Here is a 27,935-nt window from a genome sequence, read left to right as displayed (position 1 = left end):
TTAAACGACTAAATCTCTTCAGATCATCATTATCCGATGAGGAATAAATAAAATAGATAAAAAATAGTTGTTTAGTTAATTGTTATTTTATGTCGTAGTTCTCAAATTCAATTCGACGTGCTTTTATGTTGTTGATCCTATTGAAAATAAAATTGATCAAAGTGACCTTGATATCAAAGGTCCTAACGAAAGACGATAATTTGCGAAAAAAATTTAAAATTTTATGTAGTTTCAATTTTGCCGGTAAATACGTGTGATCCAGGCGTTAATGTAAATATAGAAATCGCGTTTTCTGCCTGGTCTGTGTTGTTGAATTGATTAGCATAAATAGTCAGCTCTGTTGAAATAAACTCTTTTTCATCTCCTATGATCTAACATCGAAATCTTCTGTACGTGTTCAGAGAACTGAGCAGACAAAACTAGCAAATGTTCCAACCCATGCAGTCCATGAGATACCAATGAACACAAAGTATTCGTCTTTGTACCCATATGATGTCATTAGAGAAGCTAACACACTGCAGCACATCCCTAAACACGCGTAATATAGTACAAAAACCTAGAAATTGAACTAATCATCGACTTGATTTAGATAGCATAACTATGGTCATCAAGAGCTCAACATTTTAATGAAACATATTAGCAGTCCGTCTGTTAGAGCAACTCTTTGCTCGTTATGTTGATTCAATGTCAACACCATCATAGTGAGAGTAAAGTTTGGGACCTTTGCGGGTTGCATCTCCACAATCTCTTAATTGATTGCAATCCTGTGCTCTCTACTCAGCCAACTGGTCCACACTGCGAGAGTCTTACTATGCTCTCTTATATTGAGCTATCATTTCAAGCCCCATCTTATGATCACAACTTATTTACTGAAGTTTATACTCTAACACCGTCTCATTTTTCAACCCATGCAATTGACCTTTATTGCATTTGCTTTTGTTATCGCCACTTTATTTCGGTAAGAACAAAGCCCATGATTGGAGGAGATGAATTATAGTGGCTTTCAGGATTAACCCAACAACGAAGTTTTCCCCCACTCCATCAGACAAGAACTAAATGGCATGGTGAGAATGTTTGATCTTTTATTCGATTATCGCATCCAATGATATCTCCAACGCCATGGTACGAAAGAGCTTGATAATCCACGGTATCTAGGATCCTGATTTGCAAAAGCGGTGTATCCATTCATCCTTCTAAATGCTGACATTAGGACCACGTCTTAGAAGGCACGAAAATCGTCAAAATCGTCAAAACGAATATGCAGTCCAAAAGTTGGTGCTTGTGGTAATCTGCTCCTGATTGCGGCGACAGAGGAATAAAAGGCTAGGATATGTTCTTGCGGAGTTTTGACATTCAACCAGATACACTAATTATATTTCGTTCTGTTTTCCTGAATTTTAAAGTTTTGAAATAAGTTTGAGAACACAATTATACCAAAGTCCACAACATTTTTTTGTGTAAAACATCTTTGAATGGTTTTTCTCGTACAAGATCTGACGTCTAGATCAAGATTAAAGCTGACAAAACAGTCTTTCGATGGGTAACTTAAATTGCAACTGTATTCAAAACATATCAAGGGGAACAAACACATCTAAATGGCCCGGTAAATCTATCTGTATTTGCTAGCAGGTATTTTGTATTTTCGGTTCAGATTGGTCACCGATACGTTTTCGTAACATAAAAATATTAAGCTTAAAAGGAGCGCAATCGATTTAGTATATAAGAAGGCTCAACAAAAATTATGTTAAACGAACTTTTTCCGACCTTTCTACGTAAGTTAGGAGAGATTTTGTGTGCATTTAAATAGTTAAGAAATATGACGTTAAAGATTGTTCAGTTCTCGCTTTGTTTTCTCGCTGCTCTTTTATTTACTCAGTAACATCCGCCGGCCCGGAAGAAAATGTTGGGAGGATTGATACAAGCTTAACGAGCGGGCGGACGAGCGATCCGGACGACGTGCGTACGACGGCGGTGCGGGCGACGTTGTCGGAGCCGTAACGGAGTTCTTCAATCCTAGCAGTTGGATAGTAACCCCTAGGGTTGCTTTCTTCAACGATTCAAGTTAAATCACCAACCTTTAGGTGATGCTCGGCAGGCGTCTGCCACATAGCTCTGCAGTTCAGCGCAGGTACATACTCCGTAAGCCAACGTGTCCAGATTGCATTGGCGTAGGACTGTGCCCGGGCGTACCGCTTACGATGATCGAACTCGTCGACGCCAACGATGGACGGAATTCTGGTTGCTTGGTTACCGAGTAGAAAATGGTTAGGTGTTCTTGCGCCTAGGTCGGACGGGTCGGCGTTTACAGGCGTTAAGGGACGTGAGTTTAGTGCGTGTTCAACAAGACAAAAAGTAGTGTTCAACACCTCATCTGTGAGGCGGCGTGTACCGAGGATGGTGTACAGTACCCTCTTAAAACTACGGACCAACCTCTCCCAGATGCCACCTTGGTGTGGCGCACTGGGCGGATTGAACCTCCACTTAATGCCCTTATGTGCAAGTTCGGCGGCAATGTTAGGCGTATTCAATTTTTCGATGCATTCACGGAGCTCTTTCTCCGCTCCGATGAAGTTCGTACCATTATCCGACCAAATCATAGCAGGCGTACCGCGACTGGAGACGAACCGCGCCACTCCCATTACACAGCAACAAGTGTCCATGGACGGGACAACTTCAACATGGACAGCACAAGTAGTCAAACAAGTGAACAGCATTCCCCACCTCTTCTCGGTGGTCCGACGAACGGTGACGTAGAATGGGCCGAAGTAATCAACCACGGTGTTGTTAAAGGGAGGAGACTGGTATGCGAGTCTCTCCTTTGGGAGGTCTACCATGATCGTTTGAATGGTTGCTGCACGGAACTTTCTACACAAGACGCAGTTTGATTTGAGGGAACGCAGTGTGGAACGTAGTTTAAGGATGGCATAACGTTCCTGTACCTTTGACCTTAAGAAATCGATGCCCTGATGATGGTTCTTCAAATGAGTATGCCGCAGAAACAGTTTAACAAAAGTGTGACGCGCATCCAGCACGATAGGATGCTTAGTGTCAAAGTCAATTTCCTCTGGCCGTCGGAGTCGGACAGAAGAACGGATGAGATCATGAGGCCCAATAAACGGAGTAAACTGAGCAGTGCGGCTCCTCTTCCTAACGGATTTGTTGTCAAGAAGATCCTTTCTTTCAGTATTAAAGGACTCTCCCTGAACCAAGTACTGGAGATGACGCTCGGCTTCGTCAAGCTCAACAGGGTTGGCTAAGCTGCCGTCTACAGTACGGTAACATTCATGAGATGGTAAACGACGGAGCACATATGCGGTGACACGAAGTAGTTTTTGATAAGAACTGAACTTATCAAACGGGAATAGATTAACGCTTTGTACCTTAGGGGGCTTGGTTACGGATGCGGTTAGAGATGAGATGGAGTCATCATCTTGTTGCTTGGTTACAACGCCGAGCTTGATGTTATCAACGACGTCAGTATTAGGCACAAAAGTGAATTGCTTAGTTCTCAAGAAGTCAGGACCCCTTCAGCGGAACTCTTCAGTGGACCCCAAGAAGTCACGACTCCTTCAGTCACCCAGCTACTTGATTGCAAAACTTCAGCGGACCTACCACGCGTGCCAGCATCTGCCAGATTATCACAAGCGGCGACGTGGTTCCATTGGTCAACACTGGTGTTCTCCAGTATTTCACTAACACGATTTGCAATGAAGATGGGGTGTTTGTTTGTTGAGTTTATCCACTGCAAGACGATGGTACTATCTGGCCACATAAAGACTTTATCCACAGTAACCGTTAATGCTCGACAGATTTCCCCTTTTTAAACGGGCTGCAAGGAGAGCGGCTTGTAATTCCAACTTAGGAACTGTCATTACCTTCATAGGTGCAACACGGGCCTTGCCCAAGACAAACGCCAGCTCTGTTATAATCTCCCCGGAGGTGCAAGTTACTTGAGCCCTAAGAACATCTACTGCACTGAATACGTTTTGCGAGCTATCACCAAACATGTGGAGTTCAAAACGTTGGAACTGTCCTGAAAATAATTTCTCGTATAGTGATCTCAGCTAACTGCTGCAGTTCAACAAATCAGGCAAGGAATCTGTCAACTGTGTCTTTAGGTAACTCATCATCCCAACTTTATCCATTGACACACCAAATGTCTTTGAAGATTAACCGAGCACCAACAGTAAACGGTGCGATAAGACCAATTGGGTCGTAGACCTTTGATACAAGACTTAGGACCAAGCGCTGTGTTAAACTTTTCGTGATGGTGCTGTTAGTACCCCTACTCACAACCAGAGTATCGTTGTTGCGATCCCACTCAAGCCCAAGCACGTGCATTGATTCCTCCTTGGATGAAATGATGACCTTCGGTTCAGTGGAATGAGCAGACCCATCAATTCGGTCAGCCAGATCTGGTACATTGCTTACAAACTTAGTAAACTTGAACCCACCTAGATGGATAAGATGTATCAATTCCTTCAACCTAATGAGGGCCCTCTCGGGGGATTCCACTGAGTCTAAGTAATCGTCCATGTAGAATTTCTGATGGACGGCTTTCGCAGCTTCTGGGTACTGCTTAGCATTATCAATTGCCGTGCGTTGAAGTGCGTAGTTAGCGCAGGTGGGCGAATCTTTTGCCCCAAAGACGTGGCGTGTATACTGGTGTACCACAACATTTGATGTGGGTTCCTCCTGCCACAAAAAGCGCAATGAAGGCTGATCACATGGTAACACTCCAACTTGGAGGAACATTCCTTCGATGTCGGCGGATACGGCAAATGGATGTTGTCTGAACCGTAGGAGTACATAGATTAGGTTTTGCATTAAGTCAGGTCCGGTGAGTAATGACTTGTTAAGAGATGCGCCGTGGAATTTAGCTGCTCCGTTTAGTATCCTACGGACCTTGCCCGGCTTGTTCGGGTTAACAACCGGATGGTGTGGTAGGTACCACTCTCGTTCCGAGCGACTTTCCACCTTATGAGCATCTTTGATCCTTGCTACGTAGCCCTTGTCTAAGTACTCTTTGATGGTATTCGAGTACTTTTCTCTTAAAGTCTGATCTTTCGTTAGCCGCTTTTCCAACGATTTTAATTGAACCAGCGCTGAGAAATAATTGTTGGGCAGTTCGATGTTGTCTTCAGCCCATAGCATTCCTACATCGTACCTTTTTCCATTATGTACGGTGGTGTTTCCAAGAATATCGTGCGCACGCGCATCCGAGGCGGATCGTGGGTCTACTTGCTTAAATGCGCCGTACGACTCCATGTCATACCAAGATTTTACCTGACTAGCCAGTTCAAAATCTTGCTCCATATCTGCTTTAAAACAAGTCGAGACTAAACCTGACGACGACGGTAGAGGGCCGCTTAGAACCCAACCTATGGGTAAGCGAACAGCGAAGCGCGAGCACTTCTCGTCGGCAGCGAAGTACTCTAACGGGCCGATGGCATGATACACATCCTGTCCAATTATCATCTCAATGTTTCCATAGCAAAATGTAACTGGGTCTAGAACTGCTAGGTTCTGGTATGTTTCCTGAAGTGCTTTAATGTTGATGACATCGGCGCCTACATTCAAATCTTGCTTTACGTAAGGGCTTACTTTAAATGGTTCAAATCCTTGGTTGTCGCGTGGTGTTACCATTAGTTCAACCAACTTAGTTTCTACAACCTCTTGGGTATTTATACCCTTGACTGTTAGTTTCAATGCTGTACCGTGCAAACCAAGTCCATTTGCAAGATCATTGGACACCCAAGAGTTACTGCAAGCGGTATCGCACAAAACTAAAGCCGTGGTATCTTTACCAGAAGAGCTCTGCAACTGTAATTCAGTCACCTGAAGGAGGCCATTCACATTACTCACTGATGACAAAGTAGTAATCTTACTCGATGATTGGACACTAGAAAGTTTACTTTGATTTGCGCCAGCATTAGAATTACTATTGTTGTTGTTTGAAGAGGATTTTGATGGATAAACCCTCTCAGCTCCATGGAGAAGTGTATTATGGGAGCTGTTGCAACAGTCCTTCCTGCATTTCCTAGGATTTGGGCATTGCCTGAACATATGTTTTTCTCTCAAACATGAGAAACACAGTTTTGCTTCCGCCACTAACTTTGCTCGCTGAGTGGGAGACTTTTCTTTAAATGCCTTACACTCCCAGATGCGATGGTTACCTTTACACACAATGCAGCGAGGAGTTGCAGGCGTTGCCGATGTTGCAGGAGTTGCAGGAGTTGCAGGCTGGTCTCTGAGTGCCCTTTGTTTGTGTATTAGCAGCAAAAGTTCTTGAGGCAGCTTTGGTCTTTACTACTGAGTTGGTGTTATGCTCAGTTCTTGCCTTCGATGAAGTTTGTTTCATTAAATCATGTTCCTCGGCCTTCTCCTTCAACCAATCGTTGAAGTCAAGGAGTGTTGGCTTAACCCAATGTTTCTTCACTGTGAAGAGTGACCAAGACTCTTTCAGATTGGGAGGCAACTTTTGCACAGCCGTGTTAAGAAGTGAGGCGCTCTTAAGGTCTGAGTCATATGAAAGTGATTTAAAGACCCCAACAAGACTTGAAATTGTTGCAGAATAGTTTATGATGTTATCACTATTGTGCATCTTTAATGGAGGAAAAGAGCTGAGTTTGTCTAAGTGTGCACTGACTACTGCCTGTGGTTGGCCAAATTTACGTTCGAGTGTCTTAAGTTTGTCCTTACACATTACACCACAGTATGAGAACTCAGCGATGGCGGTTTTAGCTTTTCCAGTTAGAGTAGTTTTTAAGTATGTTAATTTGACATCATCAGTCGAGGACTGTGCGTCTATGGCGCTTTTAAATTGTCCGAACCATCCGTGCCATTGCAGTGGATCACCATTGTACTGTGACAACTTCCACTCGGTCAGTGGATCGTTCTTCTTACAAGTAATTGCGTCCGCCAACTGCTTTATCAAATCCGCAGAGTCCAAAGGAGGAGCCGAAGGTGTGGGATGCGGTTGGCCGCCCCAACACAACGGGTTCGGAACGGTAGCTCCATACGTTGGCGGAATGATAGGAGTGACAAAGGTGGGGGCGGTACCTGTGGAGAAACTAAATGGATTCGATTGCATGAAGTCTGATGATACGTAATTTTGAGCTTCTGCTGCTGCTTGTACATGAGAGAAGCGGAGCGATGTAGTGATATGAGGTTTGATTAACGGGGCAGGTTGTTCGGTGTATAAGTTTGCAGATGTACGTACAAGTGGTACTGCATTAAATGGGACTGCTGCCGGAAAACGCCAGACATTTGGATCCGGAGGAGCAGGAGGTGCGTGGGTTATAGGGACAAAATTTTGGTGCTAAAAATTCTTTTGTGGGGGTGGTGGATGAATTAATTGAGGTACAAAAACGTTTGCGGAGGAAATGAATGGTGCAGGCGGGGAATGGTGTATCAGATTGAAATTATTCGCCACGGGGTTAATGGCGTGTAGTGGGAGTGCTTGTGGCGGCGAAGGAGGCAAGCGGAATGCTGGGGGGATTAACGGGAAATGCGGTGGTGCTGGGTTTAGAACGGGGATGGAGGGGCTGGTACATTTATGTGTGCTTGTTGCGGATTAAAGGCTAGTGGACTATTAACGAGTGTATTTAATGGTGGTGAGCGCGGAGGGCTGACTAAATTCAACTGTCCCGGCATGCTCGACCTGCGAGGGAATTGATGATCTAACTGTAAACCATCGAAGTGCATTGTTGCTTGAGACAGTTGTCGGGCTGTGTTTGGGGCGTTTAGTTGAGTTGGCATACCAAAGTTTATTGGTGGTGATGGAGGCGTATATTGAGGCTGTCGCTGCTCTTGCATGATGTTGTTTGCAACAAGTGCATCATTGGTTACATTGGTTCTACTACTTGGTTCTTGCGACTCATGGACAGGGAGGTTGATGTTGGCCTCAACTTGACCATGTGTAGTGAGATTGAAGTGTTAGTTTGGAAGTTGAGCTGAGGGGGTCGTTGGACAATTGCTTGATTGGATTGGGCAATGGAACCAGAAAAATGCAAACTCGTTTCGTTTGCAACATCAGCCATGTTCCCGGCCGGTGACGAATTAACCCAATCTTGAACAAGTTTCTTGCTCTTGACTGAACTTCTTTCCGTAAAGAGCCCACTCATTTTGCCTGTACCAGACCCGTCTGCTGATGATTTTGTCATCAACTCAATTTCCTCAAGGGCTGCAGCAGCTACTTCCTTGCGATGATCCTCCTCAAGCTTCTAAATTTCCAATGCCCGCAATTCCGTTTGTTTTCAATTTCCAGACGCTATCTAGCAATGCGAAGCTTTGCATCGTGTTGTTTCTCAAGTTCCTCCCTTTTGAGTTTTGATAGTTCTAAGTCTCGTTGACGCTGACTTGATCTTTTTTGAGGAAGTCATATGTGAACCTGATCTTGAATGGTGAGAGGTATGCAGCTCTGCTGTCTCTTTGTCGTGGACCGAATTGATACACCCTCGAGCAGCAGCAATGAACTCATCAGTTTTCTTTGTTACAGTCTCTAACCATTTTTCAAGGTTCTTACAGGCAGCATCTGGATCTTCAGTCTTTTGTGCCAGATCGAAGAGCTCTTCATTCTTATCAACTACTCTAGTAAAAGCATCCTTGCACTTAACAATCAGACGTTCGATCTTAACTTTCCTGTCTTGCTTATCAACAGCATTGTTAATTTCACCATAGATGTTATTAAGTTCAGCCTTTAATTTTGCCCTCGCACTATAAAGTTTGTTAAAATTGTCCTGCAATGTCGCCATGATCTTATCAAAGCAGGAAGCAAAAGTTTAATTTGGTACTACTACAAAGTACGCACACATACCACAACACAACACAAATGGGTTAAACCGAATCCTAGTGTGACGGTTTGCCTAGCAAACCGCCAAAGAGCAAAGTGGTTCGTCGAGTACAGAAGTACCCGGCGAAAAAGGAAAAAATGGTGAGCGCAGAAAACGCGACACGGGACAGAGCGGGAGACGGGACGGACGGGAAGAGACGCTGAGCGAGTAACGCACAACGCAACGGGAAACCGCACGGACAAACGGGAGCGTCGCGCGAACAGCGCGCGACAAAGCGGAAAAATGGCACGGGCGTGGCGGAAACGTCGGGCGGTCGGCGCACGACGAAACGGGAAAACGGTACGGACGAGGAAACGTCGAGCGTTGAGCGCACGACGGGACGGGTAGCCGGGATAGAACGGGCGGGAGACGGTACACCAGAAGCGAGGAGGCGGGAAGATCAATGCTAGCAGACCACAGCAACAAACTCAACCAAACAAACTGGCCGTAAATCTGGCAGAATAAACTTAAGTCACACCCTAGAAAGAGGGAGAGGAGCTACTGCCAAGAAAACTAGCACAAAACATTATGGGGCTTTATCTACGCCATCAAAACATCAAAACATCAAACTATTTACGGCAACGAAGTAGTATAAACAAAAATGGAAAAGGTCAGGAAATTTACTAGCCGTAACTCCAGAACAAACTTAAGTCACAACCTAGCAAACCACCCTATCCAGACAACAAAAGTGCATACTAACAAAATTATTAATCAAGCTACAGCAAATTGCTAGCAAACAGGTGGGGCGAAAATCACGAAACAAACCAGCCGTAACTCCAGAATGAACTTAAGTCACACCCTAGCAAGCAACGAGACTAAACAACCAACCAGCATACTAGCAGAAAAAAATTTACTACAGCAAAACTTAACATACTACATCATACAACAGATAAACGGGGGGTAGAAAGAAACACGGCGACACGAAAAAAAACGGAATCGGAAATTGAAACCAGTTAACCTGCGGAAAACGTACGGTAGTGAATGACTCAAAAAACGGGAAGAGCAAAGCGTTCAGTAAAGCGCTATTGGAGAGAACCAACCACAAACTAACCCGTAACTCGTGAGTAAACTAAGTCACACGGCCAGTCAGCGGGTAGACTCCCACAACAACGCAAGACTAAGTGACATTCAGGTTATCAAACCCGTGAGTGAGTTCCGCCTCCTCGAACGCATGACGGGTGCGAAGCGTTTTACGACGGCACTTAGAGTTTTTCGGTCGGGAGCGTGCTATCAAGGACCGGAGGTGGTTCTTATGGGCTAACACTATACTGAGTGTTTTCAGCTCAAGCGCAGGCGTTCGGTGTAACGCTCTGTACTCTTTAAGTAAACTAAGATCTTTCTCTTTACGTCTAGACACAATGTCTTTCACTAAATGGATTGTAACTAGAGTACTACGCTTGAGATGATTGTAAATATCAGGAGTTCACTCTCTGGGGCAATACACTATAGCTTCTATGCGCTCCTGATACTCTTCAAGCACTGCAATAAGCTGTGAAGGTGTTAGAGGCTTTTTGTTGTTACTGCGATGACGGGACAATGAGTTGTTCACCACATCATGCCATATAAGTAGCCTCTTTTTATCACGGAAGAAATGACTCAATTGGAACCGAGCAGTTTTTCGTACTTTCACCGCGTTGGGATTGAAATTCAGACCCGGTAATGCGTAAATTCCTTTTTTTTAAGGGTCTTGTAACGCTTGATGCAAAGTTTTTATGGCGTGATGCAATGAACTTGCAGCTAATATGAAAACCATATAATGTTTTTTACAACATAATTGATTTGAGTTTTGCTCAAACTCCGAACCCTGATGTTAAGTGCACAATTTTCAGGAGATACAGAGAATAAGCTCTTATTCGCGAAAAATTCAATTATCTGATTCTTTTTTGTGAAATTTGAAAAACTTGACCAAAGTTGTTTTTTTACAATGTTTTAATCTATTTAACTACTATATAAGTATGCTAGAATGATCGGATAGATTTTTTTCTCTCAATTTATCAAATTTGGTCAAATTTTTCAAACTTTTTTGCTTCGATTTTATGTCAAGAACTGTAAAAAAAACCGCCGCAATTTGAATATTTTTGGATTTTGACAAAAACTTGTCAAAATAATTGTTTTTCAAAAAAATGGGGGTTGTTTAAGGGGTAGGTTATTGGTGACCAGGTAGTGCTAAAGGGTTTTGATGCAACACAACAATAACGATTAGGGTGTTTTTTTTTGGGTGCTAGATTTGCTGGTTTCCATAATCAATGTAAAGCATCACAAGTTTTTTTTGGATGAGTCTTACAGTTTTTGAGTGGTCAACTGAGATTGTCATCATCTTTTTCTTAGATGGGTTTGTTGATTGGAAAGCAGCTGGTTTTGCCCAGTTTTCACTTATCGGCCATATGATCCGGCGCTGCTCTATCTGATCATCAGGCATTGGTCTCATTCTGCCATTCTGATCTGCTGTGGTCATTTTGAAAACAGCTTGGTGCAATAGTGCCTCTGTTTGTTGCCCAAATTGAATCCATTGTTTTGTTTTGTTTTCATTCATATTGTCGAGATATGAACTACGTCTTTTGGGTATCAGGGGGACGATCAGTCGTAAACGGAGTCGAATTAAGGTAAAACAACAAAATGGTAGACTAGTTATTGTTCAGGAGTTCTTATTCTGTCTGGAAATTGTGTTCTGTGTTGCTTTATAACAGCAATTCTACACTACAGTTGTTAGAGGGAACTCAACTGCAAATACAGGTATTGGTGACAACTGTAAAAGGGGAAACTGATGTATGACTAGTATGCTCCACTGCTGTTGCATTCATCACGAGCTGAGCTTTTCGAAGTCGAATTGCTTCACGGTACCAGAGTAAAGCTGACAAAACCGTCTTTCGATCGGTAATTTCAATTGCAATTGTATTCAAAACATATCAAGGCAAAAAAGCACATCTAAATGGCCCGGCAAATCTATCTGTATTTGATAGCAGGTATTTTGTATTTTCGGTTCAGATTGGTCACCGATACGTTTTCGTAACATAAAAATATTAAGCTTAAAAGGAGCGCAATCGATTTAGTATATTAGTAGGCTCAACGAAAATTATCTTAAACGAACTTTTTCCGACCTTTCTACGTAAATTAGAAAAGATTTTGTGTGCGTTTAAATAGTTAAGAAATATGACGTAATAGATTGTTCATTTCTCGCTTTGTTTTCTCGCTGCTATTTTTATTTACAGTAACAAGGATTGACCCATCAACGAAGTGTTCCCAAGTTCATCAGATAGGAACTAAATGATGAGCAAAACTTCAATTTGGCTGCAGTCAAATTTATCTACTATGTCTCGGAGAAGCGCTATGAAATTGAATTCATGCTCCCTGCTTTTGTAGGGCCTAAATTGTGGCGTCTCCTGCCATCAGAATGATAGAAGAGCCAACTTTTGCTGTTATCGAAACTACAAGAGGTAGTCGATTGAAAATTACGGAGAAACCGCTGGAAGTTTATCTTATTGCCTACAGCGTTTATTTGCTCGAGCGTGCTGCGAACTGTCTCTGAGAATCCCCCAAAAACTTCGAATGCAAATTGGAAATGGATCCTAACGTCGCTACATTTTCAAGCGTATTGCACGTTATTCCCATCCTCAGCAGTACTCAGGGCAATGCAACTCTTCTCTGCCACACATCTATCTCTAGAATAAAGTGGTGAGGTGGCAATAGCTTGCAAAGCTGCTGGTTGGCCAGCGTTCCAAATGGGAATATATAAATCACCAGGGCAAGAATTTTTTACGGGCAACAAAATCCTCTGCTAGCAATTGGCAGCGACATTAGCTGTAAGGCATGCTGACACTTTGAGATCTTTCATTAGATTTTGACATCTAACCCTATCTCCAAGGCCATGACACGAAGCAACTTGGGCACCTGTGGTATACAAAGTCCCTGAATGACAGAAGGGGTGCGTCCTTTTGTGCTCCTGAACTCTGACACCAACATGATGTCTTATAGCTGCACGAAACTCGTGTGGATGAGGTTTCAGTCCAAAAGCTGGTAATGTCGGCAATCAAGCTTCTGATTGAGACAGAGAGAGCAATAAAAAGCGGAAGGTTTCTCTTATTGAGTTTTAACATTCAACCAGATGATAGAATGCCGCTTCGTTCTTTCTTTTCTTAATTTTATTTGCTTTGAAACTTTTTCGAGAACTCAGTTTCACCAAAATCCACAAGCTATAATATGTGAATTTTCTTTATTAAGTTATCTCGTGTCACATTTTCTACCGTTCGCAGTAAATCTTGTTGAAATTTGTTAAAACTTCCGACAAAGCGTTGTTAAAAGCTCAAAATTGTTAATTTTCAATTTTTAAAGTTTCCAACACAGCATAAAACTCATCAACTCTGCATTCATGATACTATTTCTGCATTCAAGATACTATTTTTTGTGCCAAATTTTAACTAAAATGGGTTTTCGAAGCAGTTTGGAGTATCAAAGCCGCTTTCTAAAATGTTTTGGTCCTCAAAAGTTATCTTAGTAGAATGCAGAACGCTCTCGGCGACTCCTCTGACAACTACGACTAAGTGGATTGTTCCCACCACCTCATGTGCTTCGCTATTTGCCTCTGTGACGAGACACTATTTGATTAAAAATCGGATAACTTAATCAGCTGCAAAATATGATAAAGGTCAAATAATCGTTTCCTTTGAGCGCCTTAAATGAGTATTGTAAACTTTGGAATCTTCCTCCCGCTAGCTTAGTTCACTTACTTAGTTCTAGTTGTTTTCGCCCCCATTGTATTGATCAGGGGCAGTGCAAGTGATTTTTTGGAGCTGACGCTCAGTGTACATTTTAGAGCGCGGCATTTCTAAAAATTGAAGTGCATTGTACTGGCGAGAGTAAAGTTGCTTCATCGAACTGCTAAGCTGTGATACTGTGAAGTCCTCAATGTGTGTGGTGGGTTCGGCTTCTTTCGGATGCAAATTTTTGATATCTATGAATGTTTATTTGTTTTCTGTTGCAATGCCCGCTCCTCATGAAAGCTTGAGAACAGGTTGCAAGTTCTTCCAACAAATCACCTCACCTAAATTTGATGTTTCACGTCAGCAGCTTGATATCAAAGGGCAACATATTTGTCCGCTCTTCCTCTCTCAAGTATTGTTTCTGCTTTTTTTCAAACGCAATAGTCCAATACTAATAGCAGACTTTCTTCCAGCATTAGCACAATCTGGCGAAGAGTTGTAATTCTCTATAACTGCTCTCGAAAGCTAAAAGACCCTTTCATGCGGCGTTTCACAGGAATGACCTTAAGAGAACTCTTTTTCCGCAAGCTTTTTTCTGTGTCCATTGGTACGGGGAAAACGTACATTCTAAGAAAGCAACCCACGTTTTTATCAATACAATTGAATTGAAATCGTGAAGTGCTCAGATGATTGAAGAAAAAGTGTAATTCAATTTCTAATATTAACACCGCAATATAAGATGGTGTTTACTTTTAAATGTGGAGAACGAGAAATGATCAGCATATTTCGCTCCCGCAAATAAAAAGTTCCGCATTGAAATTGGTCCCGTTTTGTTTTAGTAATTTCTTTCAACAAAGAAGGGTAAAATAGTTGCCATAATTTCCGGACAGATTTTCAATGGATTATACTGATCCATTTTTCTTTGTAGGGTCCGCCAAATTTTCACGTGGTTTGTATGTCTTTTTAAAATTTGTTGAGATGGTAAAAAAATAAAATAGTAATTTACAATATCAAATCCTTGGTTACCACAGAATTATTTAAACACGCTAAAATTGAAACCCGACATTGTTTCTTCCTGTTTTAAAGATAATTTTAATTCAGGATAATTAAATCTGAATCAATTTTAATTAGTCTCATCATTAGATGTTAAAATTTGGTTGAACTGACTGAGGAGTGAATAGAACTTTTTCACGCCTGTCTTTTCACCCCTCTTTTAATCTGTAAATTATTGGCTAACAATTGTCAGTAAATGAAATCTAGAGGCTCAATTGCTAAAAGTAAAATGATAGCGTTTACTGAAATCACTAATCTCATCTAGTCTATAATAGAGGAAAAAAGGCATTTGAAAAAAGTATTGAACTCAAGAACCTTTTTTGCATCATGAAATCAGCACGATAAGTGCCATGATAATGACAGTGTCAATAAATGAGCCTACGCGGCAAGTATTTTGATATACACAAGGCGGTCGAATAGTTCTTACAGTTTGGCAAGGTAAAAGATGAACAGGAACAATTCGTGGTTATCCATATTTATATCACATCATTTTTCGAATTTTTTACTTCCCGGATCGCGGACGGAAACTGAAGATATCGCCAATTTTTTTTTCAAATTTATAAAGTTGTGAAAAAATAACCCAGCTTTTATTCTGTTTTTAAAACCAAAATATGTCAAATGTCCTCATATGAATGAGAGGCAGTCATTGAGGCTATTAACAGAACAACTCATGTGACGCTTTGCACTATGGAATACCAGCCTCACTCAGTGGTTCTCACCCAGATTTTGGGAAAAGTTGAATATCTGGCAAAAGACGTTCCAGTGGAAAAATCGTGTTCTTGAATCCGTTATCTGGAGGAAAAGGTCAGATCTTCAAAGAGGTGCAGAAGTTGATGATGGTCTACTAGAACGAAACTGAAGTTCATTCTTCGGGTGCTATTGCCAGTTTCTGCTGACAACGATGGGTCTAGGAAATAAACCCCCACGGAAAATAACCCCCACGGAAATAAACCCCCACGTAAATAAACCCCCATTTTCAAATTGAATTTTGGTTTTGATAGTTTGTTCGGTTGTGATAGTTTCATATCAAGTCCCACGGGCCACTGAGCCATGGCCATGGCCCGCAAGGCATGGCCCAACGCGCTAAATGCGCAGTTCTTAAATAGTAAAGTGGGGGTTTATTTCCGTGGGGGTTTATTTCCGTGGGGGTTTATTTCCGTGGGGGTTATTTCCTATATAAAATGAGGTGGGGTTTTTTTTCCGTGGGGTTTTTTTTCCGGAACCGGACAACGATGTATTGGAATTAGTTCCTTTGCGTTTAAAATCCTTCTTAACTTTTTGAGGTTGCACTCTATTTACGTCTTCTCGGAGTTATATCGAAGCTGTAAACAAACACACGGTGAACTTTTTTTCGATTTGCTCATTTATGCCTGCTCTAAAAGTAATTTTTATATGTAGCATAGATTGTTTCGCTTGGAAAACACCAGTTTTTCCGTCTTCAAGACAAACACACCTTTTTTAGTTTTTATTTCACACCAAAGAACAATATTAGAGATCAGACATGTCAAGTGTATATTCGCAAAAGCATAAAGCTAAAAATCCGTTATCTAAGGGCTTTGAATTGAGGGGTTAGTTGACTCAGGGGAGAATATCTACGTTAAGAAATTAGGACGAAAAAAATGGTATCTTTATAACAGCAGTGATTTTCTGATAATTTACGGTATACTACATAAGATTTAAAACGCCTCAAAGAGAGGAAATTATCAGAAAGAAAGTAATCATGATTAGTCTGCGCTGAAAAAAACAGGAGAAGGGGGAATGAAAAAACTTATATCAATTGATCTCCATTGAAAACTTTTCTTGCAAATTTGCGTCAGAATTTGGGCAACATTTTACATTTTTTTAATCATTCTTTTGCAACCAGGAAAAGGGAAATGAGGTTGAAAACCAAACGGGCCGAGGTATGATTGTGATTCACAGCAAAAATAAATTTAGGTAAGAAAATATCGTGAATGCAGTGAATGAAGTTTGCTGTGAGTGTTACATGTTTGAGTGGGGAAATGCATTGGCATTGGTGATCTTAGATAAAACCACCGCCTAGAGAAAATCACTGAAACTGTATAAAGAAGCAGCGATTGCGTTCAAAAACAGAATTTCACGTCGCACTAATGATATATATTTCATTTTAAATAATGTTGCGCTACTCCCTATGTGGACGTTTACTTGTTGATTAAATATGCTAACCAAAACGAACGTTGAAGCATTAGAACGATAGATATTGCAGTTGTAAACAGTGCTAATACCTTATTAGATGTTGGTGATTTGAATATCAATTAGAGCAAAGGTGTTCAATACGGTGAAAATACTTAAAATCACCTCATTCGTCCAATTCACCGGTGAAAAAACGACGAGTTATCGCCGCTAATTATTGGTGATCTTGCAATTGTTCCTCAACCCGGGTATCAGTGTCTCATTCTTACACTATTTTTTGTCATTTTTAGGAGTGGAAGAAGCCGTTCCAATCTAGTCGACCAATTTTTGGATTGCTTTTCATTTCTTTAGTGCAATTTAATAACATTTCGGATGGGAAAATTTTTCTTGAGAAACTAACATGCGAGAGTGTTGAAAGTGATCCGGACTGCCATGGCGTCATAGCCAACCCAGGCACCACCGAGTTGAACACCCCAGATGAGAATGGACCCAATGTTGAATATAAAAGCCAGAATGTGCATGGCCATAGTAGCATCTAGCTCTGGAGCTTAAATGTCATCATAGATTATCATAAAACTGTACACATTACACAGTACCCAGTCGCATTTTTCGCAACGTTTTACAATATCCTTGTTTTAAATCTTTCCCCTTATAGCCCCAGAGCCTCGTTGAAGGAGTCAAAAACACTTGCACTCGAAAATCAATGGAAGATTTAAAAAAAACCATAACACCGCAACGCAGAAAATGAAATTGGCTAATTTTGACCTCGCGGTTACAATTGAACTGGGGAAGATAGATACGTAATTTGTAGCCTAGTCTCTGAGTAATTGGCTCCATCCAACTTGACAAAAATGAGTTGCATTCAAAAACGGTGAATTTGTGTGAATTCGTGTGAATGTGATGACTGCTGTGAAACTTAACGGTGAAATTACTTTTAAATTCAAAAACAGACACCATGCAGTAAAAGAGTTTGGTAAATAAGAAAGTGTGTACTTAAGAGTGTAATTGTTCCGACCCCTCTTGAGGGGGGGGGGGGAGAAAGCTCGCCCAGCGTAGAAAATGGAATTAAAAAGATTCGAGGTTTAAACTTCTGAGAAAAGTAGTGTTAATTCCGTTGTTTTTATTCACATTTTCCGGATTTTTTGCCTATATTTTCGTCAATTTTGCGAAAATATAATAAAATTTTTAAGACTAGTGATGTTGATTTTGTTTTCAGAGACAAAAAAGTTTTGTTGACTATTTGATTTAAATTTTTTGTCAAAAATTTGGGCTAAAAATTTCAAAATTCAGCCTTTTTCATCAAAAACAGCACGTAATAGGCTTCTTTAGTCCCCCTTGACTAAATTCGCCGGAAGTATATCCCACAAAAACCGCTAATACAATCTTTGTTGACTCAAAGTGGGGATAGTTCTACTTTAACTTCTGTTGAGATTGCTCTGTAATTAGAACTTTGCCGTTTTTTGCTAACTTCACTCGTTCATTATCAAAAACACAGAATTTGCTTTTGAGTTTTTAACTAACAAACTATTTATATCTATAACATTCATAAAATTGAGTGTTCCTAATGGACGTAATGGGTTGTAATCAGCATGTCTTTTCTAATAATAAAAGTTGACTTTTATTTTAATTACAGAACAGAACATATCAAATTAAAGCTCAGGAGTGATAGGTCCATTGGCTTTCTCAACGGCTCCAAACTAATGGATTTAGTTCTTTACTTGAAAGCTTATAGTTGTTTTGACTTTTAAAAATATTTGATTTTTAAATAAATAATGGCTTAATGAAATTTTCCTCTATTTTTTTTCTTAATTTGGACAACTTGTAGCTTAGTATCAGCAAAGAAAGAATGCTTCTTTTTTCTTGTGATTTAAAATTCATTCATTATTGCCGTTTTAAGCCTTAAGTTATTGTTTTTTGGCTTTGATACTAATAGATTTCAGATTTTTTTGTTTTCAGATATTCACCAGTTTTTCACGTTTTCTAATTTTGTCACATTATCATATTATTGACAGTTCTCATATCACACTATTGGCCTATATAAGAAAAAAAATTGAACATATTAAAATCGTGAAAGATATAGATTATAGTTTTAATGGCTTCGACTCTCCTTTCTTGAAGTAATTAATTGAATTTTTGATTTTGTCTTTAACTGTTGTTTTTAATTTGTCTTTTTAGAGGTATGAAGTTTCCTGTATAATGAAAAGTTTCATTGATTTTTCAAATAGGTGGAGATCAGCTGATATTCTGATATTAGTAGATAGCTTATGGCTTTCACGACATTGAAATCAATTGTTTTCAAAATAAAAAAAATTTTAACATTCGATATTTGTTCTTGTTTTTGTGTTTTTGTTGCCTAGACTCGTTGATTACAGGTCAAATATGACCTTATTGGTGTCAAAAGAAACTGTCAAAAGAGAATGGTGTCACAAAAACTAATACTTCGAAAGAATTTGTTAAGAACTTACAGGCTTCGGCACCGGTTTTTCACAAAAAAAGTAAACTAATCTGATTTTTGTCATAATTGACGTTCCTTTTGTAGATGCAAGACATGTTCTGGATAATTTTGTGTCTCAAGGGTTTCTTGTGGACGATTAAATGAACCTATTTATTTATGTCATTTTGTAATTAATAGCTTTCATAAGTTGGAAGTAATTTTGCTTAAGAAAAAAGTCAAAACTATTACTTACTTTTGCCCTTTTTCTTGTTTGTCTAGTTGTTACCTAGTCTCTTTAATGAAAAACCACACAATACTTTATCGGTGTCTGAAGAAGGTGCAATGGAATAATTTTTGAGGGGCCAAATATGGCTTTAAGGCTTCGACAGCGTTTTCGGGCAAGTTTCAAATGAATTTTTGTTTGTCGTCTTTTTGTTGTTCTTTTTAGCCGCATTAACGATTGAACAAGGACAAATCTCAATGCCCTTCTATAGAAACATTGTTAATCGTAAACTTTTGGGATGTTTTACTTGATTTCTAGGGGTTTTCATTACTTTCAAGTTAACTGTTTAGAAAAAATATGCGAATATTTTAACTTTACTGTTTTTGCTTTTTCTCTCTAATTGTTACCAAACGTTTTTTTTAGCTGGTCCCATATCCGTTTTGGTGATTTGGAAATTTTTTTGTTTAGTTTCAGCTTTATCTGACGGTATGTTGCCTTGGTTACTAAATTTTGTTTTTTAAAACGGACATAATTTTTTTGATGTTTGTTGTTGTTTGATTATGCTGTTCATCTTCAATCCCTTTCTTAATATTGGCATATCTCCTCAATCTAGTGCATTATTGTTTAACTCCACTGAGATATTTGCGTTAGAGACTATCTTTTCAATCATACACTATTTTTTTAAAAACACTTGGGTTCTTTGAGTTTTTTTGGGGTTCTTTTTTGGGTTTTTTGGGATTCCCAAAAATAACTTTTGGGTTTTTCTATCTGTTCCTCATTTGGTAGAAAATTATGCCAATATTGTGGATGAGCGGTGTCGGAACCTTATGTGCGATCGCACATTACCGAGCCTCCTTGTTTGGTATTTCTATTCATTTGCCAAATTTTTAGCCTAATCTCCGCAATTCAAAAAATGGTCAATGTCGTGAAAAATAGTTAGCAACTTCCCCTCAGAATCACCTAGTTTTTGAATATGAACCAACTTCATAAAGTTCAAGTCTTATGTAGTAAAGCAAAACTGAATTTAGTCACACGCTCCGTCAAAATTGACCGGGACTATTTAGGTCTGTATCTGGGGTGGCGTATTTTTTAATGTTGTACAGGTTTATATACGTTTAGAGTTGCAGCTGTAAGAAATTAGCTCAGCCCCTTAGACCAATTGAGTTTAAGATGAGAAACCAAAAAATGCCAGCTTTTTTGCGCTTCTAAAATTTCTTTTCAAAAAATGATAATTATTGTCATTTTAACATAAATCTGCATTGATAAAATAGACCAATCTCATAACATTAAATACTAAGTTGTATACTTATTTAAAGTGTAGTCAAAACAACAATCAAAATTCTTGAAAGTAGATTCAAAGCAATATTGAATACCTATGGCAACAAGGCGGCTCTGTAATGTGAGATCGCACATAAGGTTCCGACCCCGCTCATCCCCAATTTTGGCATAATTGTCTACCAAATGAGGAACAGATGGAAAAACACAAACAATTCAAGTATTTTTCAAAAAAAACTGGAGTTTGAACGAAAAGACAAATAACTCAGTGGAGTAAAAAACGATGCACTAGATTGATGAGATATGCCAATATTGAGAAAGCGAACGAAGACGAACGGCAAAATCAAACAACAACAACAAACATTAACTAAATAAAAAAAATTATGCTCGTTTTAAAAAACAAAACTTAATAACAAAGTCAAAATAGCGTCAGATAAAACTGAAAATAATTAAAATAACTTGTAATTTTAAAAAATTTAAATTAATTTCAATGTAATGAAAACCATTAGGAATCAACAAAAATTTCCCATAGGATTACAGTTACTAATGATTCTATACAATGGAATTAAGAACTCTTGGTATTCAATTTTTTATGCAGTTACAAAAAGAACAACAAATAGACAACAAACAAAATCAATTAAAACTTGCCAGAAAATGCTTTGGAAGCCGTAAAGCCATACTTTGGCCCCAAAATATGTTCGATTGCACCTTCATCGAACACCGATAATGTATTATGTGGCCACTCATTATTGAAAATAAGCAACAATTAGACAAAAAAGAAAAAAATGCAAAGTTATGTAATACTTTGTTTTTTTTTTCGAAAAAAATTTATTTCCAAAGACATAAAAGCCATCAAATACAAAATGAAAAATTTGAATAGGGGCGTCCATTCTTTCAAAGGAAGACTTTGAAACCTGCATTTATACAGAGTACTTATAACGTCTACAACAAGAACGTCAAATATGACAAAAATCAAAAATTCATTTACTTTTTTTGTGAAAAACCCGTGTGGAAGCCAGTAAAGTCATAACAAATTCTTATAAAACACTACATTTTGTTACACCAATCCCTTTTGACATTTTCCCTAGAAATGCATTATATGACTTCTCATTAATGAAACCAGGTAACAATTAGACCAGAAAGAAAAAAAGCAATATTATGTAATACTTGTTTTTATCGAAAAAAATTATTTCCAAAGACATGAAAGCCATTAATTACAAAATGAAAAAATTGAATAGGTTCGTTTTTTATTCCAAAGGAAGCCCTCGAGACCTGAAGTTATCCAGAACAAGTCTTACGTCTACAAAAAGAACGTCAAATATGACAAAAATCAAAAATTAATTTACCTTTTTTTCTGAAAAACCCGTGTCGAAGCCAGTAAAGTCATAACGAATTCTTTAAAAACATTAGATTTTGTGACACCAATCCCTTTTGACACATTCCCGTGACAAAAATAATGGCATCCTTAACCTTTAATTAACGAGACCAGGTATCAAACAGACAATAAAAGGAACAAAATTGCGAGGTTGAAATGTTTTTTTTTCATTTTGAAAAACAATTGTTTTCAAAGTCATGAAAGCCATTATCTATCTTGCAATATAAGAACATCGGCTCATCGACTATTCCAGGAAAAACAAATCCAACCGGGTCATCTTACAGTAAATTAAATACTTTTTAAAAAGACAAAGTAAAAACGACAGTTAAAGACAAAATTAAAAATTTCAATTAAATTCTTCGAGAAAGTACTGTCGAAGCGGTAAAAAACCTCAATCTATATCTTTAAAGATTTAAATATTATCAATTGTGCGTTATTTTTAACGCTAAAAATGTGATAAATGAACGGACAATAACGTGATAATTTGACAAAACTAGAAAACATGAAAAATGGGCAAATATCTAATAATTAAAAAAAAATTGTGAAATCTAGTAGTATCGAAGCCAGAACAGCATAACTTAAGGCGTTAAACCGCAATAGATACCAAATTTGAATTCAGCAGAAAGAAGTTGCACTTTTTGTTTGCTGACACTAAGCTACAAGTTGACAAAATTAAGAGAAAAATGGAGGCAAAGTTCAATAAGCCATTTTTTTTTAAAATCAAATATTTTAAAAGTCAAAACGACCGTAAGCTTTCAAGCAATCAACTGGATAAATTAATTTCGAGCTAATTAGAAAGCCAATAGGACCCATCACTGGTGAGCTTTGATTTGAAACGTTCTGTTATTTAATTAATATAAAAAAGATCGAATTTTTTTAAATAAAAAACCGACTGACGACAATCCGAATTATCTTTGGATTGTAACGGTCCAAGATTGGCACAGAACTAAGGCCAATGCTGAATGTCTATTAGGAATATTTAATTTTTGAAATGTTTTTGATATAGATATTTTGTTACTTAAAAAATCAAAAATAAATGCTTCGTTTTTGATAATCAACGAATAAAGTTAGCAAAAAACGGCAAAGTTTTATTTACAGAGCACTCTCAACGGAAGTTGAAGTAGAATTCGCCCACTTTTCAGTTTAAAAAAATTTTGTGTAAGTGGTGTTTGGGTGTGCACTTCCTGCAAATTTAATGAGAGTGGACTAAAGAAACTTATTTCGTGCTTTTTTTTGATGAAAAAGTCTGAATTTTGTAAAATATTTAGCCGGAATTTGTGACAAAAAAATTTAATGAGAATAGCCGACAAAATTTTTTGTCTTTAAACGTAAAATCAACATTTTCGTCAAAAATTTTATTAAATTTTATCAAAATTGGCGAAATTTTAGTCAAAAATTCCGAAGAAAGGTGAATGAAATCAACGGAATTCACTCTATTTTCTCGAAAGTTTAAACCTTGATATCTCCCTATCAAAAACGAAAATCAAAAAAAATCTTTTTAATTCCATATTTTACGCTGGACAAGCTTTCTAAATATACCAGTCTCAACTCTCTACGATGAATATATCGATCGGCCAAAATTGACTTAACAAAAAAAAAAACCCATTTGAGTATATAGTTCCTCCCCCCCCCCTCATGAGGGGTCGGAACAAAAATGCACAATATTCATTAACAAGTGAGCCAAACAAGTTAAAACCAAAATGTTTATATAAAACTTTTATCGAGTTTGTACGTCAACCCTTAAGACTGAAATATAATATACTCAATGTATAAGTATATTTCAAGTTCAATAGGATAAAACGGCTAATTTCAGCAATCTTTCCTCTATCGTTAACAGAATTTGCTTAAAGTAACCCGAAAATTAGCAAAGCCATCGAATCCCGCAAACGTAGGAACTTAAAACAAATTAAGAAGACTAATAATATTTATATTCTTTGTTTGAAAGATAATGATACTATTTTAAGTTTGGCTTTTTTCAGGCATACTAATATATACCGATCCAATATTGTTTTAAAATATACTACATATTGATTGCACGGAATCAAATAATACTAAAACTGTGTCTTATAACTATAAAAATTCAAAGAAGAACACAAAAAGCAGGCATTTTTTCATTTTGTATAGATCAAAACCGCTCCAAAGTATGCATAGTTTAATCAGCGCACTACCTACTGAATGCATAGTCAGATAAGAGTATCACCCCAATTTTGGATAGTCTATCCGATCATAGCTTGGTCTAGAGCCTGGTTTAGTTTCGTGGTATGATTTAGATCGCCTGTACAATCCTTCTAAAGACTATAATTTCGGCTCAAAAGCACGTGGTCCAACCGAGGAAACGGCCAGTCCACCGAAAATAAGAATAGATTCCCAGCCGTGGATTTTTTGGAAGAGCTTTACCCAATTCCACTTTGTGAACATTAAAGACTACACTAAGACTAAGTTTTGGTAATTGCTGTTCAACTGAAAATTTTTCTTTGTTTGTAATAAATATCTATTCAAAGGAAAACACAAAACCATATTCAAAATAAAATCTCCATAACAATAGGCTATGCTGCTACTTCAACGGTTAAATGAGCAAAAATAAATTAACTTGGTTACCATGACTAGTGTAATAAATCAATTTTCAAAAGCTCATTTCCGTTTTCCAGATATGAAATATATGTTTCTGTTCTCCCCACTTTGGTAAGATTAGAATAAAAACTCAAAAATCTAATGGGTCTATAAAAGTCATTTAAGGAGAGAACTCTGCACTAATCAGGTACAAGCATCTGTTGTCATTAGTTAGGCGAAACGGGTGATTATCATATTTGCGTTCCCACGCATTAATTGGATTGAAATGAATTGAGTCAATCAGTTGATCGCAACGATAGAATCTTCCGAGAAAGCCTTTTTTCCGTCCCCCCGACAAGCTATTCTCTTTATTGTCCTTCGCGAGGTTTTAGACCAACCACCAAGAACTTCAAATGATAGCGGCAAAAATTTTACTCCGGCCTCTCGGCAGTCAGCGTCATGGGCAGCTAGTTTGCGGCCGTCAGCATATGTTAACGCATAACCGGGTGTATCTCCCGCATTTGCAATGATTGTTGATTGCAGGGATGACACCACTTTTACGTCGAGCGCTGCTGGTTTGCCTTGTGTCAAGGAGAGTAGAAATCCGTCTGCTGGTCGGGATAGGTTGTTGCTGCTAAATTTCTTTTTTTCAAGCGAAGGGCTCAAACTTAAAGAGACACAAGAAAAGAAATTTATCTCTCAGACGATCTGGACGATTAATATTATCTCCTCGTCCTCCACATGTTAGAGAATGTTCCCGTATATATTAATGACAACATTTTTACAGCAGGGACAATTTCGGGGAGCATATATAGCGATAACCAGTCTCTATTCGACGCAACTTTGGAACTCTTCCCCTTCCAGATGCAGTCCCAGTGCGGACATAGGAGGCGTGGTTCACCACGCACCTGCATTAGGAGCAACAAGAGACTGAAACCGAGCTCTTTCTCGCACATTTATTGCCTGTGATAGAAGATCACTGAATGACTTTTGATCAAACTGTTCCTGAATTTTCTTCTGAATTCTCCTCTCTACATCTTACAATCCAAAAAGGCAATTCGCGTCAACTTCACTTTCCATAGTGGGTTTCATCCCAATAAAAGCTTCCACTGTAGACAAAACGGACTCCACTGAACTAATAAAAGCAGCTAGAAGTTGATCACTTGAGCATCTTAAACCCAATCCACCCATGTTGATGCAAGTTTGCTTGTTTCCAATTGCTGCACGTAAGGTTTCCCTTGATAATGTTTCTAGGCAATCCCTTTGTGCATTGTCAAAATGAAGTAAGACTTTAGTAATTGAGGGGCTTTATTTAAATATGCGCAGAGAGTACAACATTTGAGAGTACCAATACAAATCTTAAGTACGCCATAAGCTGCATGAGGATCGTCAAGTTACTGTAAGCGATCTAGGAGAAGCTCAGTTTTCTCCACCTTCTTAGATAAAATTTTTGCATGATGAGTTTCCGTTCCAATTGGCGTCCCGAGTACTTCAAAACCTTCAAGATCAGCACGTTTATGTATTGATCTAAACTGCTCATGATTTGAGGCGACCAGAACATACATTTTGGTGTCTTTACTTTGAAGCCCAAGTCTTTGCCTTCACTTTCTCAAAATATCTAAGCTATGCATTAGTTTGGCTTCAGTTCCCACCAGAATGTCGTCGTCAAGATACCAAGAGTTCTGTAAGAGCATGGTAACTTCCTGCTTAATAGTGTTAATGAGAGGCATGAGAGCTAAGGAAAACAAAAGTGGCCCCTGAGGATCACCCTGTTGCACTCCACTTTCACTCGTTATATCTTGCCCGAGCTAAGAAATGTATATTTACAAGGTATTTGTTTCAGGCATTCCGATAAAACTCCCGGTCGTTTGATGGAATTGAAAGCGTTTTCAAAATCTATCTGGAGGATTCCTAAGCCTTCTCTCTTTCCACACTCTTCATATATTAGTTTTGTGGCGTGGCTAATACATTTCGCACCTCCCCTTATGACAACTCCAAGTTGATTGGGATAGAAAATTTCTAATTCCTCCTCCTTTGCAAAGGAAACAAGACATTTAGCCACAAGACGGCGGAAAATGTCTCCGACAGCAATGAGTTGTACACCTGTTTTCCTTTTCTTCAAAGCTGTTAGAGATACGATGCAGAAAGTTGAGCCAACGTCATTTGGAAAGCCACTAGACGGTTAAATGTGTCAGTCGGGGTACGCCCAGAGCACGACCCAACTGGCACTATCAGTGCGCGACCCAATGCGCAACCTGAGTCTGATATGCCTGTGCGCAAGTAAAAATGGGCTGATCATTGCTGATTTAGGTCTGAATGGTGTGGTATCCCCTGTGCACGACGCAGGTCAGTCTGATAAGAGCTCGCTTGGGTCGCACATCTCATCCTGGGTAATCTGCGAATTCATAATGCAAAACCAAGAACACGTTCAACACCAACGCTCTGTATTAATTCGAAGCAGTTTTGTATGTAGCAGTGGAGAGTAAAATTTATACTAATTCCTCATAAGCTATCAAGATTGAACATTAAATAATTTAATTTTAACATACTTGATGCATTTGCGTTGTTGTCACTGTATAGCGATATGCACTTCTCATTGCTAAAACAACACTCATTTTAACTGAAGCCAGTACAATTCACAAATTGTGCGAGTTTTTCAACGCGGACAGTTTCTTTTCAAGTGTATACAAATGTAAACTTGAAATAGCCACAGGGACTTTATATCAACTAATGAGAGGTTGTATATATAGCATGCTATGGGAGAACCAATGGAAATGATGCATTCACCGAGAGCGTGTCTCTTTAATGGTGGGAGGTAGAGGGGAGGGGGCAAGGATTGTTTCAAAAACTTTAGATTAATAACAGTTTATGTCTACAATCTGAATTCTGATTAATAACCACGCAAAAATCATGCAAAGTTTCATGTAAATTGACATCATTTTTCTTGTAAAATTGTATCAAAATTTTGCGTGAAAACCCGCGAAAATTCATTTGACCGAACGCGAAAAGTTGTGTAAATTTACATGAGAAATTACACAAAAATCACGTTATATTGTACTTTTCTTGTGTATAACTTTTTTGATGATTTTTGCGCATTATGTTTTATGCGACCAAACGCGAATAACATTTAGAGTGTATTCATCTGGATTCGCGATCGGGACAGGGAACTGAAATAGAATAGGATAGGAGCAAATCTTAAACTAATGATCCTCACCATTTCTCAATTGGACAGAAGAGGACAATGAACATGACAAATGCGAGGCAGGCGAATGTCGTGCCCACTATTGCCACCACCATCTCATTCCCGCTTTACTATATGCCACATTTCTCCACTTAAAACCAC

The 27,935-nt window shown here is 38.8% G+C and overlaps 1 protein-coding gene across 1 annotated transcript; it reads right to left on the bottom strand.

Moving 5' to 3' along the window:
- Window positions 1–80: 80 nt before the first annotated feature.
- Window positions 81–27,935, bottom strand: LOC142337040 (uncharacterized). Its single transcript, XM_075386083.1, has 4 exons — window positions 27,807–27,935; window positions 27,142–27,191; window positions 17,136–17,282; window positions 81–528 (listed from the first exon to the last, which is right to left on the bottom strand). The coding sequence occupies exons 1-4, from the start codon at window positions 27,887–27,889 to the stop codon at window positions 398–400; spliced, it is 411 nt and encodes a 136-aa protein (XP_075242198.1). The 5' UTR covers window positions 27,890–27,935; the 3' UTR covers window positions 81–397.

This window comes from Convolutriloba macropyga, chromosome 3, assembly GCF_964194025.1.
Source record: "Convolutriloba macropyga chromosome 3, txConMacr16.3, whole genome shotgun sequence".
Taxonomy (NCBI): Eukaryota; Metazoa; Xenacoelomorpha; order Acoela; family Convolutidae; genus Convolutriloba; species Convolutriloba macropyga.
This window is presented reverse-complemented; position numbering and strand designations above follow the sequence as displayed.

Bases quoted from the DNA above. Each gene is read 5' to 3' on its own strand.
- LOC142337040 (XM_075386083.1), bottom strand. From the start codon at position 27,889: ATGGTGGTGGCAATAGTGGGCACGACATTCGCCTGCCTCGCATTTGTC. The intron at 17,283-27,141 runs GTATGTTAAAAT...ATGACATTTAAG, and splicing joins CAACAACGCAAATGCATCAA to CTCCAGAGCTAGATGCTACT. The intron at 529-17,135 runs GTTAGTTTCTCA...ACGCGTGTTTAG, and splicing joins CACTTTCAACACTCTCGCAT to GGATGTGCTGCAGTGTGTTA.